The 22,151-nt window shown below is 44.0% G+C and overlaps 1 protein-coding gene across 1 annotated transcript; it reads left to right on the top strand.

The window, feature by feature from the left end:
* On the top strand, positions 1–20,423 carry LRRC58 (leucine rich repeat containing 58). Its single transcript, XM_085856084.1, has 6 exons — positions 1–252; positions 9,256–9,399; positions 9,524–9,681; positions 14,728–14,856; positions 14,991–15,271; positions 15,678–20,423. The coding sequence occupies exons 1-6, from the start codon at positions 169–171 to the stop codon at positions 15,875–15,877; spliced, it is 996 nt and encodes a 331-aa protein (XP_085712210.1). The 5' UTR covers positions 1–168; the 3' UTR covers positions 15,878–20,423.
* Positions 20,424–22,151: the final 1,728 nt, after the last annotated feature.

Genomic DNA, 22,151 nt, shown 5'->3' on the forward strand with positions numbered 1-22,151 from the left:
ATGTAAAAAAAAACAACAACAACAACAACGACAACAACATCATCACATGGATCAGGTTTCGAGGCTGGTTCGATGTAATCGTCGTTCGAGTGCATTGTGCCGCAGCTTGACAGCTGAGAGGCGGCCCGGGACCTGCCTTGGCTCGTGTGTGCGCACCGAACCGACGGGATGCAGACCGCGGAGGAGCCATGGGACACGTTGGAGTCTCGGGACGTGCAGTCACTGACTGTGCGGCGCTACGAGCCCGGCCGGGTATGTGTTGTACACGTCGCACGGACGGACACCCGTGTGTACAAACACTCTAGTCTAGTGTAATGTGTGTGTTGTGTGATTATCTCCATTTCCCGGTCTAAGTTGTCTTGTTCTCAGAGTTTTGTTCCGAGACCTCTTTTCACGATCGTCACTGAGCTCCGGACACCTTCCAACTGTAGTTGATTTGCGGTGACGTTCCCAGGGATGGTTTGGAGGGTCTTGTTGAGGTTCTTCTTCATCATTACATTTTGCTCCAATTATATCACTGGAACAATTTTTTTGTCCCCTTCAGATTGCAGGATCTTTTCACTTCATCCTTTAGTTCTTGATATTTTGTCATTTTTCTTGATTTCTGTGTTTCGACCAAAATCACTGGGAACTGAAACCTCAATTAACAATAGCAGTTTTTATTTATTTATTTATTTATTTATTTCATTCCCAAGTGCTATATCCAGTCGCAATGCTGCGTCTGTGTGTGTAAAGGTACAGCACTATATCTAATTACAGCGCGTGCGCTGTATACAATTGCACCGAGTTTGAAATGTCCCCGGTGTCTACCACGTCTCTGGTGTCCCGGTGTCCCTCACCCCTCCCCCACGTGCCTGTGACAGCCAATGACGGCCATCCGGTAGATGCAGTGCATAGCCTAGACCGAAATGGCGACAATTGAGGGAAATACCCGAGTATTTCAATGGAAATTTGTGAAACTAATGTGTTATATATGTGAAAACCATTTAATTTATTGCTTGACGGAAAAAAAGCAAGAAACGCGCCCCTCTCATGTACGAACGACCGAAAGACGTCATTTCCGCTCACCATCACATTTCGCGCCGAAAGGCGTCATTTCCGCCCACCATCGCATTTCGCGCCGAACGCTGAAAGCTAAGTTCTTCTTATGCCATCATTCTTTTGTGGCCTCCTGCCACGCTGTATCGAACAATTTCATTCCTTCTGTTATATATAAAGGTGCTTATCACAATAATAACAAGATTTTTACATTTCAAATATTAAGTACGCTTTTTAATTGTTTTTCAACTGAAAAAGCATAAATTGCATATTTTAACATTAGTGTACTCATTTGCTTCACCACACGCACTGTCTTGAAGGATTTCACTTGTTTGCATAGTAATCGAGGCTCGTGGAAGAAGCAGGATGAGCCACCACCTCGTACGTTTTTCTCCCCTCCCACCTTCGTGTAGCGAGTGTTTTAAATTAATGTTTGAGTTGTGTAATTAATGTGCTTCAGTAAACTAGTAATACCCGCTCCCTTCAGGTGCCAAAAATAAGGTGTCAAAAATCCCCCTGTCTCTCTGGAAGCGGTCAGTAGTTGCACTATCTTACGTGTACAAGCGAAAATTGCAAGTAGTCACCTTACCCTCGCAGGAGGAGGAAGGGGGGGGGGTATTTTGTACCCTGGGTGACCCCAGCAGGTATGCAAAATTTGGTGGAGATCGACCAAGCCGTTTTCGGTTCTATGAGGTTCAGACATGCACAGAGAATTGCCAAGTTTTGGTATGATCGGTGTGAAGAGCCGTTTCATTTCCACCGATCGGAGGAAACGTTGACTTCCGCTTTAAACAACAGGTATATGGATATCTAATCGATTGTTACATGTCAGATTGTGATGAGACAAACTTCGATGGGTGAGTAAATCGAAACGCTAACCCGACTAACGTATTCAACCGGTTAGAGTTTACATTTATTCCGTTAAGTTTTATTTGTTTTGTCCTCTATTAATGTTGTTGTTGTTTCATGGTTCCGATTGGTTTTTGTCATCTCCTAGTACCTAGTAGTAGCTATCATTGAGGGATCATTCATGGATATTTTTCTGATTAACAGAATGTTTTGAACATCTGATCCGTTTCTCACCTACTATAAGTTTTCTGGTATCGAGCACACTTAGCAGTATCCTTTTGACCTTGTTAACGTGCAATATTGTTGTTTGTTAATTTTTTTGCACAGGTCTGTGTGTTGGTCAATTTTTTTGAAAACCATTCCAAACATGAAACTTGCTGTTTTTAGGGATAAAGGGCCCAAACAGGAGGCATGAATAAATAATTTAATGTGTTAAATAAGGTGGTGTCAGACGGCCTATCCTAATGCATCAATGGCGGTGAACTTCCGATTTCAATCCGGGACTTTCAAAATGACATTAATGCAAAACGAGACCATTCGTTGCACGTGCTGTGTGTTTTCAGTGACTCGGTTCTGCTTGCCAAGCACTCCTCCTCCTCTTCCTCGACCAATCACATTTGCCGATCGCGCTCTCATGGTGGGGGAACATTGATATCAAGACAAAATGCCGTTGTCCGGCTCACTTCATCCAAGAAAATCTGTCTCTTTGTTGCATCTATTTCTCAGATTGTTTGAAAACCGTCAGTTTCTCCAAGCGGAGTTGGCAGAAGGTTTGTGATTACGCAAATGCGTGGATAAACCTCGGTGGTGGCGAAAAACGCATCTCAGACAATCGCCAGCTCTGGACTATTCCGTTTGATCCATCAGCGTCACATGGTTACTATTGCGCCTGTTATTCAAAGTTCACAAACAAAACTAATATAGATCGTGCTCGGAAACTCAAAAAGCAATAGTTGAAAAGGAGGAGAGGAGATGTCCAGGCAGCCAAGCATCTGTTGGAGTCCTACCAGGAGAGGACAGGAGAGGGGAGGAGGGTACCCATAAATTGATTGATTGGGCATCCTGTGTGCTGCCAGAAGCTCCATGTCTTGGCTCAGAAAGGGTAGGGGTAACCATTCCCATGTCCTTTTTCTCTAGACTGGATGGGATTAAGTGTTCTTTGAACTCGAGAGTTTGTAATAGTGAAATTATCTTTATTTTTATTTTGGGTTTTCGAGGTTGCCCTGGCTTCAAAGTGCTCATGCAAGCAAACGTGACCATTGGAGAAGGTGATAAGGCCCATTATGCTTGAGTCACATCCACGGCCTCAGTCACTCTCCACAACCTCAATCCAATGCAACACCCATTCAGGGGCAAGGCAAACAGCAGGAAGATGACAGGGCCAAAGAGGTACATAACAGACGGGACGTGAACAGTCTCCACATGTGGGGAATTTTTGGTGAGTTGGGGGAAGGGCTGTTAGGTGAAGGTTGCATTAACGCAGATGACATGCCATTTGACAACACCTTCAATTCAGAATCAATATCTTTACTTATACATAAAGCATAACCGTCCATCAGCGAACGCCAGCAGATTCATGCGATCCCTCCTTTTCCTTTCTTTTTGCAAGGAGACCAGTACTGTGATGTCCCAGGTGATATGAAGCTATTTGAGTGTCACATCCTCAGGATTACGGAATGGCCTGGTGCGTGTGTCTGTTCTACCTAAAAAAAACAAGAAACGCACATTGAGCCAGGATAAGTGTCAGTCATCAACATTTTCTCCTTGTCAGTATCCGTCGGTGTCTGTTGGTAGTTGGTAAAGTCCAAGCAGGAAGCTGAGGTAGACAGTTTTAAGATGAGGCAGATGCAAACGGTGTGATGATGACGATTGACATTAAACTGGCTATCTTATCTTGCCGGCATTAGTTGGTGAATATAAAAGCTTACACTGTGTCCTTCGTGAAGAGTAGCCGAGCGATTGCCGTCGTCATGAAGAAATTACAAATTGCTACTCGGCACCACAGCTGCACCCCCAGCAAATGATGCTGCCTGCAGCCTTGTGCTGCATTTGAAAGACGAAGATGATGACATGAGGCAGGCAGCTTTTTTTTGTGTGTACAAAGTTCATTTGGAAAAAGCAAGGTGGCAGAGGGTAGAAAACAATGCACTGACAGTGGGGATGGAGGGGACAGGGGAGGAGGAACAATTAAATATCACCCTGTAAAAGTCGGGGGGGGGATGGTGTGGCCGTGTGTGTCAATGAGGTATAAAATGCCATGGGGAAAGATTGAGGATGACGAGGGTAGAAAAGATCACGCTTTTTGGATTGGGGATGATCTGAGATGGTGAGGAACAGCTGTCTTGAAGACCTCGAGTGAAGAATGAGATTGAAGAGAATGTGGACGTTTGTTTCACAAACTGGAAAAACGAGGAACGAATGAGTGGAGGAGAGCAGTGATCCCAACGGATCAGGACAGGTTTAACGTACCTGAGAATAGGTTGTAAAGAGATTGATTTGGATAAAGATGGAAAGAAGGTTTTTGCATAGGTGTAATTGCAGTAATTTCCACTATTATGCTCTTTCACCACGGGTGCTGACGACACAGGCAGCTTGAGGCTTGCAGCCGTGATGCAATATATTGCAATTAGGTTATCTCGGCTCGGTCTCCCCGTCATCTCTGCAGCACGGTCCATGTTGCTGGATGAGCAACTGTAATCGGCGCCCTCGTTTAGTACTACATGTCACCCTGCAGGGAATGGCAATGAGACGAAGGCGCGGTACTCTAATCTCAATGTATTTCATTTGCATGGGTAAATGAATTGAGTAGCTGTGACTCAATGTGTTGGTATTTTCAGCTGTAAGAAGTATAAGCACTGGTAGACCATCTTGTGCCCCCCCTCTTGTGCACTGGTAACCCCCCCCCCCGCCCCTCACTCCACCATCTTGCCACCCATGTGTGTCCTGTGCCGCATCACCTCCAGTAATATATATGTGTATATATATATATATATATATATATATATATATATATATATATATATATATATATATATATATATATATATATATATATATATATATATATATATATATATATATCTTCTTCTTTCGGCTGCTCCTGTTGGGGGTCGCCACAGCGGATCAACCGTCTCCATTTCGCTCTATCCTCCACATCTTCCATTGACACTCCAACCGTCCGCATGTCCGCCCTCACCGCATCCATGAACCTCTTCTTTGGCCTTCCTCTTCTCCTCCTGCCTGGCGGCTCCATCCTCAGCATCCTTCTCCCGATATACTCCGCTTCCCTCCTGTGCACATGTCCAAACCATCTCAATCTCTCTTCTCTCACTTTGTCTCCAAACCGTCCTACCTGCGCTGTTCCTCTAATATACTCCTTCCTTATCCTGTCCATCCTCGTCACTCCCAACGAGAATCGCAGCATCTTTAACTCTGCCACCCCCAGCTCCGCTTCCTGTCTTTTTGTTAGCGCCACCGCCTCCAAACCATACAACATAGCTGGTCTCACTACCATCTTATTCTTTCCCCTTCACTCTTGCAGCTACCCTTCTGTCACAAATCACTCCTGCAACTCTTCTCCACCCACTCCATCCTGCCTGCACTCTCTTTTTCACTTCTCTACCACACTCTCCGTTACTTTGGACAGTTGATTCCAAGTATTTAAACCTATATATATATATATATATATATATATATATATATATATATATATATATATATATATATATATATATATATATATATATATATATATATATATATATATATATTGTGACAGATTTTCAGAAGCTGCATGGAAACTAACTCCACAACGTAACATTGCAGTCGGCTATCAGGACGCATGTACTCAGTTTTCTTTCCTCTTAATTTGAGAGTCTGAGCACGCACAAATTAAAATAACCTTGCACCGAGATGAATCGGCTGTCGTGGTGTTACCGAGTGCGAGTCGAATGTGGCAGCTTACACTGCATGGTATCCATGAGGAGATGGTTGTTGATCTTTTGGGATTTAAAAACAAACAAACAAAGGGATAAAATAGTTAACAAATCATGGGAGGCTCAGTGGTTAGGGTGGTGGCTTGGGATCCTAAGGTCCTGATTTCAAGCCCCATCAGCCACTGAATTAATACACCAGGGGGTTGACTCAGCCTGTCATCCTTCCGAGGTCGGCAAAATGAGTACCAGTTCCAGTGTGTGTACTGGTAGAGGGGCACTGCATCAGCGACACAGTCGCGCTTCAAGAAATGATAGCTACCCCGGCAGCTAAGCTGCCATATGACCACCACCACCACGGGACAATAGAGCGAAAACGAGATTGAGAACTAGAGGGGGAGCACTCGGTAGAATGCAAAACCTCCGCCGCCAATACTGCTAGGTCACTCAAGTGAACCTGATATCCTATTCATTCAATTTGACGTCAACAGTGCTCACAGAGTTATAGTTTGCAACTTTCCCTTTTACTTTTAACTTTTACATACCCAATTCATTCATCATAACTAGATTCCTTGAGACAGAAATTGATTTTACGTGGGTATATCCACCTAAAGTTCCAAAATCAGCTGCAATTATAATTTTGGCATGTTTCTTTGTTGGAAATCACTTATAACATGTATAAATGCAAAAAAAGAAATCGAAATTTTGTTGAAAAAAAAGTTGCAAATTTTTTTTTCTCTAGCAATTTTTTTGGGGTGGGGGGTGGAAATCACTAAAAACATGTAGAAATGCAAAAAAAAAAAACTTCAAATATTTTTTTCAAAATGGCCGCCATAGCGGCCATATTTAACTTTGAACCAAGTCCGAAATCTAATGACATGATCCTTGGACCATACCTAACCCCCCCCCCCACCAAGTTTTGTCGAAATCTGTCGGAGTTTTTCCGTAATACTGTTCACAAACAAACAAACAAACAAACAAACAAACAGAAAGGGGTGAAAACAGTAACCTCCGATCTTCGATGGCGGAGGTTAATGAAGATCATATTATAATGTAACAATTGAAAGAAACGTATTTACATATAACATACACACCGCTAACTTTGAGTGGGCACATTTCTGACGATACCAAATCCACTTTTTATTAAATATATGAACTCGGTAAGGTGAAGTGCTGCTCTTCAAACTGTTTGATTTGTAACAAAGTTCTGGGGGTCCACCAGTCCTTGTGGAGCCTTCAATGGGGGGAAAATGTCCAAATTTATTGCATTGTGTTTATTGGGGGTGGGTGGGGGGACTACGAAAATTGTTTTTTTTTGTTATCATAGCTGTAGTTATGGTGCAAAGTCCTTTGATTGTATGAGCGAGCATTTTAGTGCCCATCCTAGACACTACAATAGTGTAGAGGTATGCCAGGTGGCGTAGAGGTATGCATACTCACCCTTGAGTTGTCTCGCCTGGATGGGAATCCCAACTCGGCAATAAACTGTCACCCTGCTGATTCATCAATGTACGATCCGTCGGAAGGACATTGTGTGCCGGAGGACCTGTCTGCCAGTACCGATCATTAACCTCCGCCATCGAAGATCGAAGGTTACTGTTTTCACCCCTTTCTGTTTGTTTGTTTGTTTGTTTGTTTGTTTGTTTGTTTGTGAGCAGTATTACGGAGCAGTATTTTTATTTTTTTTTGCATTTCTACATGTTGTGTGATTTCCAACAAAAAACATGCCAAAATTATAATTGCGGCTGATTTTGGAACTTCAGGTGGATATACCCACGTAAAATCAATTTCTGTCTCAAGGAATCTAGTTGTGACGAATGAATTGAGTATGTAAAAGTTAAAAGTTAAAGGGAAAGTTGCAAACTATAACTCTGTGAGCACTGTTGACGTCAAATTGAATGAATAGGATATCAGGTTCACTTGAGTGACCTAGCAGTATTGGCGGCGGAGGTTTTGCACTCTACCGAGTGCTCCCCCTCTAGTTTGTGGATGTCAAAGATCCCATGGTGTGCTTCATGAAGAGTAGACGAGTTATTGCCGGCACCCCGGACAAATTACAAATTGGTGCCCAAGTTATCTTCATTTGCATTTCGGACCTGTCCATCCGGTTCATGAAAGATTTGGGGAAAAACTGTTCCTCCGCTAACCCCACAGGTAGGAATAATTGGAGCCACAATCATGACCATCATAATCGTAGTAGTAGTAGTAGTAGTAGTGGTGCAGATTTTTTGTGCCCATCTAAAGTTGCCCTGGAGGCATTCACATGCAGTGTATCCTTTCTCTGCAGCTGTAATGTTTTTGTTGTTGTGTTTGTACTTTTATTTATTTATTTATTTTTTTAACTCAATTTTTGAAAAAAACAAATTGTGTCAAATTGCCCATTCATTGCTTCTGTTCTATTCATCATTTGGAAATGATTGACATCATTAATCTCCTTAACTCCAGTGCTTCCTGGCTCTTTACTGAGAATTGAGGAAAAGAAGAAAAAAAATTGAAAATAACTTTCATGAATCGTACTGCAGATCGCTCCATTTTGTTTCTTTCTGAAAGGTTTTAGAACCTTTTACAAACGACACTTAGCAAGGGTGGTTTGGTTGGGACATGTGACAACATGAAGACATAATAAAGGAAAGATTCTTGTTCAAGGGACAAAGGCTCACGTGTGATGTTCTGATTACGGTTTACCTTTCAATTGTTATTTACAAGATCTAAGGCTCGTAGTGGAGCTGCCACACATATGTCACACACATGGACATACAGACGAATACACAAGACTGTCTGTTTTGTTTGTTCGCATACCAAGCCATTCAGGCTGGGTATCCTGTTGTTTTTCTTCTGTTTTATTCTCCTTGTACGTTATTAGTAGCTGATGGGGAATTCGTTTTAACCCCTGACCTCCCAGACTCGAAGCAGACGCTCAAACCATTACACCTATGAGTCTGGTCTTTAACTGAGACTAAGGGGGAGAGAGATTATAGACATGTTTTTCAAATAGATTTGTGTCATAATAAAACATCAATCCAACTGATCCACAACCAAGACCCCTGAGGAGAGGAAAAAAAAACAAAAAAACTTGTGTTTGGGTTGTTAGCAAACATCCTTTTGACAAACATCACCGGGCCTCTTCCTGGATTGGCTGTGTGTGGTGATGGCTGAATTGGCTGTGTGCAAAATGGAAAGCATGGCTGGTGAACTGTGACCCAATCAAAACGACAATTTTTGTTGTATTGTAATCGTAGTTTGATTTTGCCCGATGTCCACAATTCCCCCCCCCCAACCCTTTTTTTTTTTTTTAGAAATTTCCATTTTGATAACATTTGTGTGCTGTTGTGATGTGACGTTTCATCTTCTCCCCATCTATCATCGAACTGGTGTTGTGATAATGAATGAACATGTACTGGTTAGACGTCTTCAAGTCTATTTCTGTGTGCTTCAGGTGCTGACGGGTTTCTCTGCACTCGTGTATCTGGACATGAGTGGAATAGGCTTGGCGCTCATTCCCGTGGAGGTTACCGCTCTTGTCGGACTAAAGACTTTGCTCGCCAAGAACAACCAACTCGAAGATGCTTCACTACCGAAGGTCAGTGTGTATTGTATTATTTATTTTTATATCTCATCATCTTTGTGTTCTTTGACATGCCTCTGTTCACACATTGTTTTCACCATTTCCTCTCCATGTTACTATCGTTTCCTTCCTCGCTCAGGGCTTCGGTTCGCTGAGAGCACTGCAGACCCTCAACCTTGCCGGGAACCAGTTTTTGACCATTCCTCCACCAATTCTGGATCTTGAGGGTCTCAGGGAACTCTTTTTAGGAGGAAACCAAATCCGCAGCATTCCGCCTGCCATTTCACGTCTCTCAAAGTACTCTTGCCCACCATAGTCTTGCATGTGCACCATTAAACCCAGAAGCCAATTGTTGATGCGGAGCTCTTTTTAATATCCCCAATTTATGCATTTCTGATGCAATTAAGATTATTATAGATGCAAAAAATATGGTGGGTTTGTTTTATTTATCATTTCTTGTCACCACTACCACCGAAGGTGGACAAAAGTTATGTGTTCACCTCTCTGTCTGTCTGTCTGTTTGTCTGTCTGTGAGCAGGATATCTCAAAAAAGTTCTGGATGGATTCGGATGAAACTTGGTGGACAGGTTGGTTGTTTGACAAGGATGAATTCATTAGATTTTGGTGAAGATCTGAGAATTATGTAATTTTGAAAGTGATTCTTCACCATTGAGAGGTGGGACCAAAAAACGATATACAGCATAATATTGTGATGTCCACGGGACTTGAACAGTCCCGCTAACGTAGAATTAGCCGAAACGATGGAGGCAGTTTATTTCTTATAACCCAAAGATGGTGGTTTTAATCGCTCTACCGCAAACGGGACGAGGAAGGTGGCACTTAGGTGTCATTTCCCTGGTCTCTATTTATGCTCCGACTGAGGCGAGTGATCTTACCGTGAAGGATGCATTCTACGCCACACTCGAGTCTGTGGTTGATCAGTGCCCCAGACGAGATACACTTCTAGTCTTGGGGGATTTCAATGCATCGACTGGAACTGATAGGGATGGTTATGAGGTGTGTGTTGGTCCCCATGGGTCAGGAACTATGAACCAGAATAGCACTAAGTTCCTTGACTTTGCAAGAAGTCATGGACTTAGGGTGGCTGGTTCATGGTTTCAGCGCCCACAAGCTCATCGCTGGACTTGGTATTCCAACGCTGGCGGTGTGGCAAAGGAGATTGACCATGTCCTCATTGACGGTCGTTGGAGGATGATCCAGAACTGCAGGGTCTACCGGAGTGCTCAGTTCCTCAATACTGACCACAGGCTTGTTGTAGCAACTCTAAAGCTGCACCTTAAATCCTGGAGAATGGTACCATCCCAGCCTAGGCTGGATGTTGCCAAGCTCAGGGATGAGAGAGTAGCTGAGGAGTTTGCGAACAGGCTGAGTGGACACTTGGGGGTCTGGGTGCTTTGGGGGTCCTGAAGAGTTGTGGAGCACCTTCAAGACCACCGTCCTTGATGTTGCCGGTGGATGCCTTGGAGTTCACCGCAGGGCAAAGAAGAATTTTGTCTCTCAAGGGACACTGGATACCATTGACCAGAGTCGCAGGGCCAGGCTGAATGGCAGAGCTGAGCTGTTCAGGGAGCTGAGGCGTAAAACTGTACGTGCACTGAGGGTGGACAAGGAGGCCTATGTGCGAGGAATCTGTGAGGGGGTAGAGCATCACCTGTGGACAGGTGATTCTCGTCCCGCTTACAGGGGAATTCGCGCATTACGTTCATCCAAGCCCATCCCTCGGAGCAATGCAGTTCGAGCAGAGAGTGGTAGGCTCTTGACAGAGGAGTCTGAAGTGAAGGCCCGCTGGGCCGGTTACTTTGAGCGGTTGTACCAGGCTGATCCCCCAGCTGTCGAGTTGGACGTCAAGGGTGTTACAATCCCTGTTGCTGACCCTCGAATCAACTGTGGTCCACCATCGCTTGTGGAAACACGGGCTGCGGTGAACCAGTTGAAACGGGGCAAAGCTCCAGGGATCTGTGGCATCCATGCTGAACTTCTCAAGGCTGGTGGAAATGCTGCACTCGCGTCGTTGCATGCAGTTTTGTGCTCTGCCTGGAACACAGGCATCATCCCAACTGACTGGAAGAGGGGCCTTGTTGTCCCTCTCTGGAAAGGAAGGGTGATCGCCAAGACTGCAACAACTACCGAGGGGTGACGCTGCTCTCAGTGCCGGGCAAGGTCTTTGCTCGGATAATTCTTGATAGGGTTCGCCACCATCTGCTTGAGCACCAGCGTCCAGAGCAGTCAGGCTTTACACCAAAGAGGTCAACGATTGACCGTATCCTTGCTCTTCGTGTCCTCACTGAACGCAGACGAGAGTTTCGGCAGGGGCTGCTTGCAGCCTATGTTGATCTCTGTAAAGCGTTCGATTCAGTGAATCGGGATGTCCTCTGGAGGATTCTTGGTCTTCGTGGGGTGCCACCGAAACTGATCGATCTGATGTCTGAACTCTACTCTGGTACTGAGAGTGCTGTGAAGTGTGGTGGTACCGCCTCTGACTTATTTCCAGTTGTTACTGGAGTTCGTCAGGGATGTGTACTTGCCCCCACACTTTTCAGCACTTGTATGGACTGGATTTTTGGGAGGATGTCGGAGAGATCAAGTTGCGGTGCATCGTTTGGCAATGTCAAGATCTCGGACCTTGATTTTGCAGATGATGCAGTCATCTTTGCGGAGACTTTAGACATCCTCTTGGGGGCCCTCGAGGTGCTGAATGAGGAGTCGGAGCCATTGGGATTACGGATTTCTTGGGTCAAAACAAAGATCCAGGCTTTCGGTGACATCTTGGATGCTGCTGTCCTGTCTGTGTCTGTTTGTGGTGAGGATGTTGAGGTCGTGGATAGATTCACTTACCTTGGCAGTGATATTCATGTCTCCGCAGGTTGTGAGCCGGAGGTCAATAGACGTCTGGGTCGGGCCTGGGGAGTCATGGATTCACTGGATCATGGGGTGTGGCGCTGCCGGTACCTGTGCGGGAGGACGAAAGTCCGAGTCTTCAGGTCCTTGGTACTTCCAGTCTTGCTCTATGGGTGCGAGACTTGGACTTTGACCAAGGATCTGAGACGGAGACTTAATTCCTTTGGTACCAGGTCTCTTCGGAGAATCCTTGGCTATCGCTGGTCGGATTTTGTGTCCAACGAGCGGTTGCTGAGAGAGACTCGGATGAGATTTGTTACCTGCATAGTCCGTGAGCGTCAGCTGCGGCTGTATGGACATGTGGCTCGTTTTCCTGACGCTGATCCTGCTCACCAGATTCTCTCAGCGAGGGAGTCTCATGAGTGGAGGAGGCCAGTGGGCCGACCACGTGCCTCATGGTTGCAGCAGGTTGACCATCATCTCAAGGAGATGGGGATGGGCCTGGCATCTGCCTGGGGGATGGCCAGACGGAGGCCCCCGGAGTACCGGCGGAAAGTGGACGCAGCGACGCGCTGTTCTGGCACATGCTCCCATACCTGACCTGACCTGAAGGTGGCACGAGTCGCTTTTCACTGAGTTGATAACGTTTATTCCTCTAACCAGAAATAACAAGACTCAGCAAGAGGAGGGATCCGGGGCGATTCGACGGGATGGTGGTGTGGGTTTGGGCTTGGGGAAGACACAGACAATTCCAATAAATATACAAATCTCAAACCCTCTAAGGCGCCAGGTACACACACGTACACACACACACACACACACACACACACACACACACACACACACACACACACACACACACACACACACACACACACACACACACACACACACACACACACACACACAACGTAGCTGGCCCGTGGTGCGGACGCAACAGTCCCTGGATTAGCGCCGGACGAGCTGGCGTTGCGCTCGTCAGGGGCAGGAGACACCGTGGTACTGTCGACCTCCTGGTGTCGGCCCAAGTCCGCTCACAGCCGCCAGGGAACGAGTTCTGGCGCCAAGTTGCAAGCAGGAGAGGGAGGCAGGTCCGCCCGCCGTTCGACCCCGTACTCCGAGCCAGCAGAACCCCAGAGCCAACCGAGGTGAGGCACGAGGCTCAGCAAGGCTACAAGACACGATGAAACCAGGGCCGAATCAGCGCAACAACACAGCACGCTCCCAGCTCAACAGCCTCCACCAGAACGGTTTTTCTGTCCCGATCTTCTTCCTCTTTCTTTTCGACCCCAAACGGAACCTTTTTATCCTCCCGTCCTCGTCACTTCCAATCGAGCCGTTTTATTGGCCCTGCGCCGTCGCCTTCCGCCAATCGTGATCACGGGGCAGAGCCATCTGCAGCACTGTCCTGTGACGTCACGGCAAGCCTCCAGGGACTACTAAAATGGGTTTACGCAGACACACTTACCCTATCCCGTGTCCCTATCTAATGATGTGACAATTATCATTTCCCCCTTGAAGAAATGGACATTTACTAGACAACTTATCACCACTGAATTGCTACTTATTACATCGAGATCCTGGTAAACTCGAACAGCATGGCATACCTAATTAAACATCCTAATTACCCTTTGAATGCATACCCCTCCCCCCCTCAAACGTAACAATATTTCAAAAGGTTGTTGATGGATTATGACAAAACTTTGTGGATGATTTGGGTGCGTGACATGAACAAGCTGATTCAATTTTGATTAAGGTCCGGTTGCAGATCCAGACTATCAGTGGGATACAAAATGTAAACTTTTCAGCCTGTTTTTAGGTATGTGTCAGGTTTATGATTGTGCCATTCTTGTTCATCACTGCAGTCTTAATACCTCCACCACCGAACGTGAAGGAGGTTCTGTTTTCACCCCTTTCTGTCTATTTGTTTGTCTGTTTATCTGTCTGTGTGCAGGATATCTCAAAAAGTTGCGGACAGATCTGGATATGAGAATTAATTAATTTTAACAGTGATTCTTTATCATTGAAAGATGGGGCCAAAAACTATATATAGCATGATATTACAAAAATGCATTGATTTGGCCAGATATGTTCTCGTGGATCAGACATTCCGTGGCGGAGGTATGCGCTGTATCGAGTGCCCTTCTCGTTTCAACTATGATTTGATTGATCGTAAATTTTCTTGGCTATGCAGGTAAACATTTTCACTACAAAGTGGTTACTAAAAATGCTCAAATGATGGGACACAATGGTCTGGTCACTGGATGATTCCACTGTACTGTTGGTGCATGCTGAACATATTTCCCTGACTCCCAATTAAAATAGAGCTCTGTAATAGGAATCGTAGTTTCACGATTCAGGATATCCTTATGATAAAAGTGTGCTTTGCAACATGACACAAATACTGATGTGTGTTTGTGAATTTGAAAATGGTATTTGTTCCAGTTGTGCTTCTTGTATTCTCAAGCTGCTGTGGTCACACAGGTTGGAAGACCTGTACCTAGGTGGGAATGAGATCTGCACTGTTCCGGAAGAGATCGGCTCTCTCGGAAATCTGCGCCGACTTGTCCTTTGTGCCAACCATATCCAGAACATACCACCAGAACTTGCGAAGTCAGTTGTGGTTTATCTTTTCTTTTTTTAATGTCTGTCCAACCACACCGCTCACCGCTTTCTTTGGAATTATTTATTCTCCTCTCGTGTAAAACCTTCACCTAATTTACTGTCCTTTCCTGTTTCCTGTCTAGTCTGAGCAACCTGCGTGCCCTCAGCCTTCACAACAACCGCTTGTCTTTCCTACCACGGGAGATTCTCGCGCTGGTCAAGCTGCAGGAGCTAAGCCTACGCGGCAACCCGCTGGTTATGCGGTTTGCACGGAAAGCCGCCTTCGCTGCTCCACCATCTTTGCTGGAGCTCTCAGGGCGAACCATCCACCTGGCCTGCCTCGTGACTTCTCCTGGCACCCTACCTCCACATTTGCTTTCCTACCTGGCATCTGCACGTAGCTGTCCAAATCCAAAGTGTTCTGGTATGTCCTTTGTGTCCACAACACATAGGTTCAAACATTGATATTGCAACCTTGTTTTAACTGCAGCTCCCACTATATATCGAGAGCATACCAGCAGAACTTGCAAAGTTATTTTTTCATGACGTTTATCATTTTAATTCTACTTAAAAAAAAAAAAACACCCAAAACACTAACATATCAGTCTCTTTGTAACCAAATGGCAGCAAGTTCCAAGTTGTATTTGTGATGAGTGACATAAATGTCACTTGTGTCTTCTAATCCTTTCTGGATTTGCCTCAAATTCCTTCAATGTTATTTTTTATTATATAATCTACATCTTATTTTTCTCCTAATCTTCCCCTCCCCTCACCAACCTCCACGCCAAATCCTATTACCCTTGTTTTTCTGATTCCACCCCCTCCCAAAGGAGTGTACTTTGAAGCGTGTGTCCGTCGGATGCGCTTTGTGGATTTCTGTGGCAAGTTCCGTTTGCCACTCATGCAATACCTCTGCTCACCTTGCTGTCTTCCTCCACCCTCACCCCCATCAACGTCGCCATCAGACTCTGATTCAGACCAAGAACCTCCGGTTCCTGTCGAGCGTTTGCAAAAGGTCTTGCTCGGCTAGATGTAATAAATGTGCCTTTTCACTTCTACTCTTAAGGTGTGTGTGTGAGTTCGAGTTTGACGCAGGTGCTCATGTTCTGGACGTTCTGAGCCAATTGGAGCATCATGAATGAGTGGCATGTTGGGTGTTGTTCAAAGATCTGAATTATCTGCATGTGATCAGATTATAAAAAAAAAAGTTATTTTTCGGATGAAGGAAGGAGGGAGGCGGTAAGTTCGTGGGGGTAGTGATGCAAACTGTCCTGCATGCAAAGTCTTATCTGAGTATGAATCCCTCGTTTGATGTGAATACTTTCGCTCATGATGCTTGCACACACAATGAATTTGGATTTCGTCACTAATCAATAAATCGGATCAAAGAATAGATGAGAAGAGGCAACTAGTAGTAAAGGTTGCTTATTGTTCATCTTCGATTGATAATTTTACATTTAATTTCAATTACCTGTGAACTGGCTAAAAAAAATAACGCACAGAAGTGGAGGCACATTGACAATTGGACTGGGAGTAATTAACCACCTCTGCTTTTTATTTTTATTTTTTAAATTATTTTAAAAATTTTCTTCTTACATAAATATATAAACAAATAAATAAACTTGCATTTATTTTTGTGTGCCGACGAAGATCGTCCCAAAATTTTTACCACTTTTGCATTTGTATCGTCTCATTGGTCGGTCTGTTTCTGGTGGTCCACCCTCAGGCAGGTTCCAGTGCTGCCAAAGCAGCCTCGCAACAAGGATTACAGTGGGGGGATTGCCTTTGCCTTCTCAGCAGTATTCAGGGCAGGAATTTGTAATTTGTTCAGAGTGTGCCAGTGGTAACTCTCCGACTTTGTGAAAGACACGGAGGGATCTCTCACGTCCTTCAGGTCTGCTGCGAGCAGACGAGCGATATTCACTGGACATTGATGTTTAGTGACTATCAAGTTTCTTACATTGTGCGTTTCATTTGGAGAATTAGAATAATGGCATTTCATGACCAAGAGCGTGGCAGAACGTTTCGGTCAAGAAGACTTCCGGACTCTCGTCAGTTCTGTAGTGATGCAGAAGAAAACGTGCATTACATCCACCAATAATTTTTCCTCATAACACTTGTCTGTACCTGAGTAAGTACTGTTCAGCGATGGATATAATCCTTAGGGTGGAGTGAGGGAGGTGTTCAGATATTTCTAGCCACATCCACCACATTAATGGCACGTCGTAAAGAAGGATATGTTCTCGTGTTTTTTTGCCTTGTCGGGAGATGATGTTAGTGCCTTTAACAATGTAGGAAAATTAAAATCCAGCAATGTGCTGGGATTAAAACATTTGTTGATCCTTAGTTGAAGTGCCTGTAAGTAGCATAATGTGATTATGAATAAAGTTTATCAGTAGTACTACGTCTGTTATGTAGTTGGGTTGGAAACCTTTGGCATGACCCTCGTATATAAATTCGCTTTTGTAGTCTGTATCCAATTACCATCTCTGAGGTGTGTTCTTCCCCCAAGGGTTGTCTTGCTTTTGTTGAGCAAAATTGTCTCCAGGTATCTCGTTCCAAACTACAGTTCGCAGTGGATCTCAATGGAACCATTGAATAGTAATCTGACCGGTCATAAAACCTGAAGGTCTGAGAGTTCACTTTGGGGAGGAAATGAATGTTAGCAGGTGTTGCACCCAACCATATAATCACGTACCTCCACCGAATGCGTTCACCTTGAACAACACTCAGTTTTACTCCTCATTTGCTAATTTATGGATAGATCAAAATGGCAGATGGAAGCGAGGAGACCTTATTTGGTTGAAGTGAAACGATTTCTCAAACCTTATGAACTGGAGATATCAAAATTGGAATGAATCACTTTGCTTGACTTAATTGCATAGGGCTATGGTCACCCCCTCGCAATCTGCATTCCAACCCATTTCTTCCACCACTCTGTCACCCACTATCCTTTCGGCCGTCAGAGGCATCCTCACAAATGTTGTCCCGCCATCTCTTTACTCGTAGTCCGCTTGGCCTCAGATTGTTGAACGACACACAAATACCAAAAATTAAGGTCATCTTCTCACTATAATTCACCGTCTGTCTGTTCCCAGGTACCGCAAAAACGGCTGAACCGATCACAACCATTTTTTGGTGTGTAATCCCGGGACCCATTGGAGTAAAATAGGCATAAATATAATAACACGACCCCCTAGGGAGCAGTTGCTTCTAGTGGTTATAAATTCAAACTTTGTCTTGTTTTTAAATATCACAGAAATCTTGATCGATTTGTCTGTAAATTCTGGATAAATGAAACATTATCATTGCCGGATGATCCACAGCTTCAGTGATGCCAATCATTATCATGTTGGAATGCAGCACTTGGCTGTGCATTTGCATCAGTTCTTTCAGGGGCATGGCATTGCCGTTGATGCAGTGCCCCTTGTAGGTTGTTGATGGAATTTAGAATTTGTCCAAGGTCCTGGCGAGAGCTCGCCTACTTTCGGTGGCATATTGATTTTTTTACGATGAAGAATGACGTCATTCTTATGAGATTTCACTGAAGTTTAAACTGTCCAGCCTCTCAAGAATGTCCAAGTTTCCATGATCATTGCACTTTTTCTTTTCTTTTCTTGTTTTTAACAATCAATTACTACCAGCTGAAGTCTCGCAAGCCTCGATTCCCCAAGATTTCTTGTTGCCTCCCCCCCCCCCAATTGTCCTGGCACAAACTACAAAGTTTCCACTCTGTACATGTTTGCACCACTGAGTACATAAGCGTGCCTTCTTGTCCATTTCCATAGCATCCTCTGCCAATAGCTTTGAAGAACACATCGTATCTGTAATTGATGGGGAAATTAATTAAAACACCTGCTAACCATTCCATCCTCCCAAAAGTGAAAATTCAAAATGTTTCCACCACTTTTACGTTTTGTTTGTCAGGTTTTGACCAAGAAATTGATCGCTTTAAAGTTTTGTAATTGCTTCAACTCTTGCGAAAACGACCTCCCTACATGCACAACTTTTTAACACCGCTGCTTTGACGCAGCACATCATCCCTCCGGTGGCAATTAGCATCACCACTTCATTGTCATCCCTCCGGTGATATATGAAGATGATGGGGAAGTTTGGGAGGGGGATGGAGTAAAGGCGTTGTTGTAATATAAACAAACATGGTTTGTGAAAAGAAATAATGAAAAATACACTTTTTAAAAATTTATTTCCCAATGGCTCGAGGTTGATGAAACGAAGAGTTAAGTTTACGATAATTATCACAACAAATGTGTTTTAAGGTGATTTTGTGTGCAAAGGCGAGGGATACATGAAATGCCTTACCAAATGGTCACCTGCAATTGCGATTCCTCGAAAATTAGTTTGTACTTCAAGTCTGAAGTAGTTTCATAATCAGGTGTGTTGGTTGTTTATCAGACTTGTTGGTTTAGGGTGTAAAATGCTGTGCTTATAAAAACCCGATTTATTGTGCCTTGAATTATGGTCGAAATTTGAAGGCCGGTGTCGTGTTTAGGTGGGGTGGAATATCAGCACTTGATGAAGCACAAAGTGTGTGTGTGTGTGTGTGTGTGTGTGTGTGTGTGTGTGTGTGTGTGTGTGTGTGTGTGTGTGTGTGTGTGTGTGTGTGTGAGAGAATATTTATGAAAAATGTGTGAGTTTAGGAGGGAATGTAATGTAGGGACATTGAGGAAATGACAATAGGAGGAGAGAGGGGTGAATGAGGATAATTAGGTGGAGGGGTGGGTTGAGGGGGGTCAGGGGTTGGGGGACTCTAGCAAGGGATGGATAAAATTCAAACTTCACCAGATTAATGTACTTGGAAGAAATTTTTTTTCTCGGTGTGTGTTACTAATCCCACCCACATGCCTTACCACCCTTGTTATCTCAATCTATTTATCATTTTGATTGAAAAAAATTTCCCCCTTTTTGCTTCTCTTGTAGCTCCAAACCTCAGTGTTTGTGTTTGAATCTGTAAATCTTCCGCTCCCATGATCCGTTGCTCCAATGCTCTACAGTTTTAGAAACCATTCGACTGGCTCCTCGGTCGGTGGATTGCTACCAGTTCCCTGCCAGCACAACATATCCAACCCTTGACCTAGTGGGAATGCGTTGTGTTGCTGAATTGGTTTCAAACTTGGCATGGCTTGCATTTGCTGCCTTGGCGGAACAAAATACAAACAAATGCTTTAAAAGATCCCAAGTGCATTCAATTGTGGTACAAATTGTGTGACAAGTGTGATGTCCCGACGCGTAGTTTTATAGGATGTTACGGCTCTCAGATTGTGATTATGTTGATGGTATTGTTTTATGCACTTAAAAGTACAGCAATGTATTATATAACAACTCTATTGCACAGATTGCAAAATTCCTTTTTAATGTGTTTCAAGAGAGCTTAGTAGATGGAAGTTGTGTGGACAAAGGAATAGGAACATGGACAAAGTGAAGTTTTAATAAATATTAAATTGCCCAAGTTGCTTACATCAAACTTTGTTCAGGAACTCCTTCGTTTTTTTTTAAGGATGCTGGAGATTAATGTTTGTGTGTGTGTGCACAAGCTTGCATAAAAGAAGCGTAATGACTCTGTGGCGTAATTATTGGAGCATTCGCTCTGAGTCTGCAAAGTCTGTGGTTCGAACCCTGGCCGAGTCATTCCAAAGACTTTAAAAATGGTACGTGCCGATTCCTTGCTTCACGCTCAGCATTAAAAAGGATAGTGCTGGGAAGATAAAAGGACCCAAACGATGCTGGGAAGATGATGGCAAACCACCCAGAATAAGCCTCGCCAAGGAACTGCTTTGGTAACACCAACACTCTAAAGTGTATGGCACATCAAATAATATTGAATATGTAACACACGCACACCCACAAACCAAAATAGCACCACATGGGTCAACTCAGCCTGTCATCCTTCCAAGGTTGGTAAAATGATTACCAGCTTACTCAGAAAGGTGAACCAGTCAAATGTCGGAGTGGCGAGACGTCCATGATTGTTTGCCCTAACCAACTAAAGTGCTTCGGAAGCCTTATGTGCCCGATGGCATGCTGGTAAACAACCAATATCCATATTTATTTGTTCTAGAAATGACTTTGGGGTTAATGAGGAGTTCATATGCCTGGTGTTGGCTTAATGGTTAGGGTGCCAGGCTTGGGATCCTAGGATCCTGAGTTCAAATCCCCCTTTGGCTGATGAATTAATACCAGGTGAGGTTGACTCTGCCTGTCATCCTTCTGAGGTCGGCAAAATGAGTGCCAGCTTTCTGGTATCCTGTGTCGGAGTGGCGACCCGTCCAGGATTGTGCCCAATAGCCAAGGAGACTGCTTAAGCAGCATCAACGCTCTGCACAGAGTATGGTCCCAATGGATGGAGGGGTTCATTATTCAATAGTTTTACCTTGAGTTTCAGCATAATGTTACAGTATATTCACTTAATTGTGCTTTGGAAAGGTTACGTTTGACACCGTTAAGTTTTCTGTTAAGTCACAACTCTAGAGTTTAGAGAACACAGACCCCACACACTATTGTTCCAGTTTCTACTTCACATTTAATAAAATGATGATTTTAATGATCGTTTCAAAAAAAAAAAATCCGGAAGTTTTGCACTATTGAAGCAGTCTTATACACAACCCTTATACACTGTAATAATATGCCGGTAAGTTGAACTTGGGAGATGAAGGCTTTATTGATCACCATAGAGCGCAGTGGCAATCGGCATTGTACATCGTCATATTTGTGGCCTTTTCTTCAACACGATACTGTTCCCCCTCATGTTACATATATCGATTTTATATAGCATGGTTCTTCGAAGTATTATGAAGGTAATTTGTTTTCTACAATGTTCAAGTATATAATTCATTTTAAATAAAGGTTTAAAGGTGTATAAATAAATTGATTCCGGGTTTTACCGCCATTTTACCCAGCGTCTATTAGATCACCCTCTCTAACAAGTTGCATTAGTTCTTCGTGCCTGTTCTTTGTGTCCTTTATAGCATCCTTAAAAGCAGTGAATTTCTTGTTTGGAATGATTTTCAGTTGTTTGACTGCCTGGCAGGCAGAGTAAAAACGTGATCTCGCTCCACTCCGTGCCTGTGCGATCATCGGGACTAATTAAACGCCAAAGTACTGTTAAAATGGCAAACTTATCTCCCTAATGTTCCGATTAGTGTTCAAGATATACCATTCAATTTAATCTGATCAAACGGATGAACAGACAGAACCATTTGTTTTACCCCACTTTTCGCTTTGCATGCACAAGGTAACAACAACATGAGTGTAAAGGCAACAGCATTGGAGAAACGAGAGGACGAAGG

Source organism: Eptatretus burgeri, chromosome 15, assembly GCF_056783735.1.
Source record: "Eptatretus burgeri isolate ZD-2024b chromosome 15, Ebu_testis_v1, whole genome shotgun sequence".
NCBI classification, from domain to species: domain Eukaryota; kingdom Metazoa; phylum Chordata; class Myxini; order Myxiniformes; family Myxinidae; genus Eptatretus; species Eptatretus burgeri.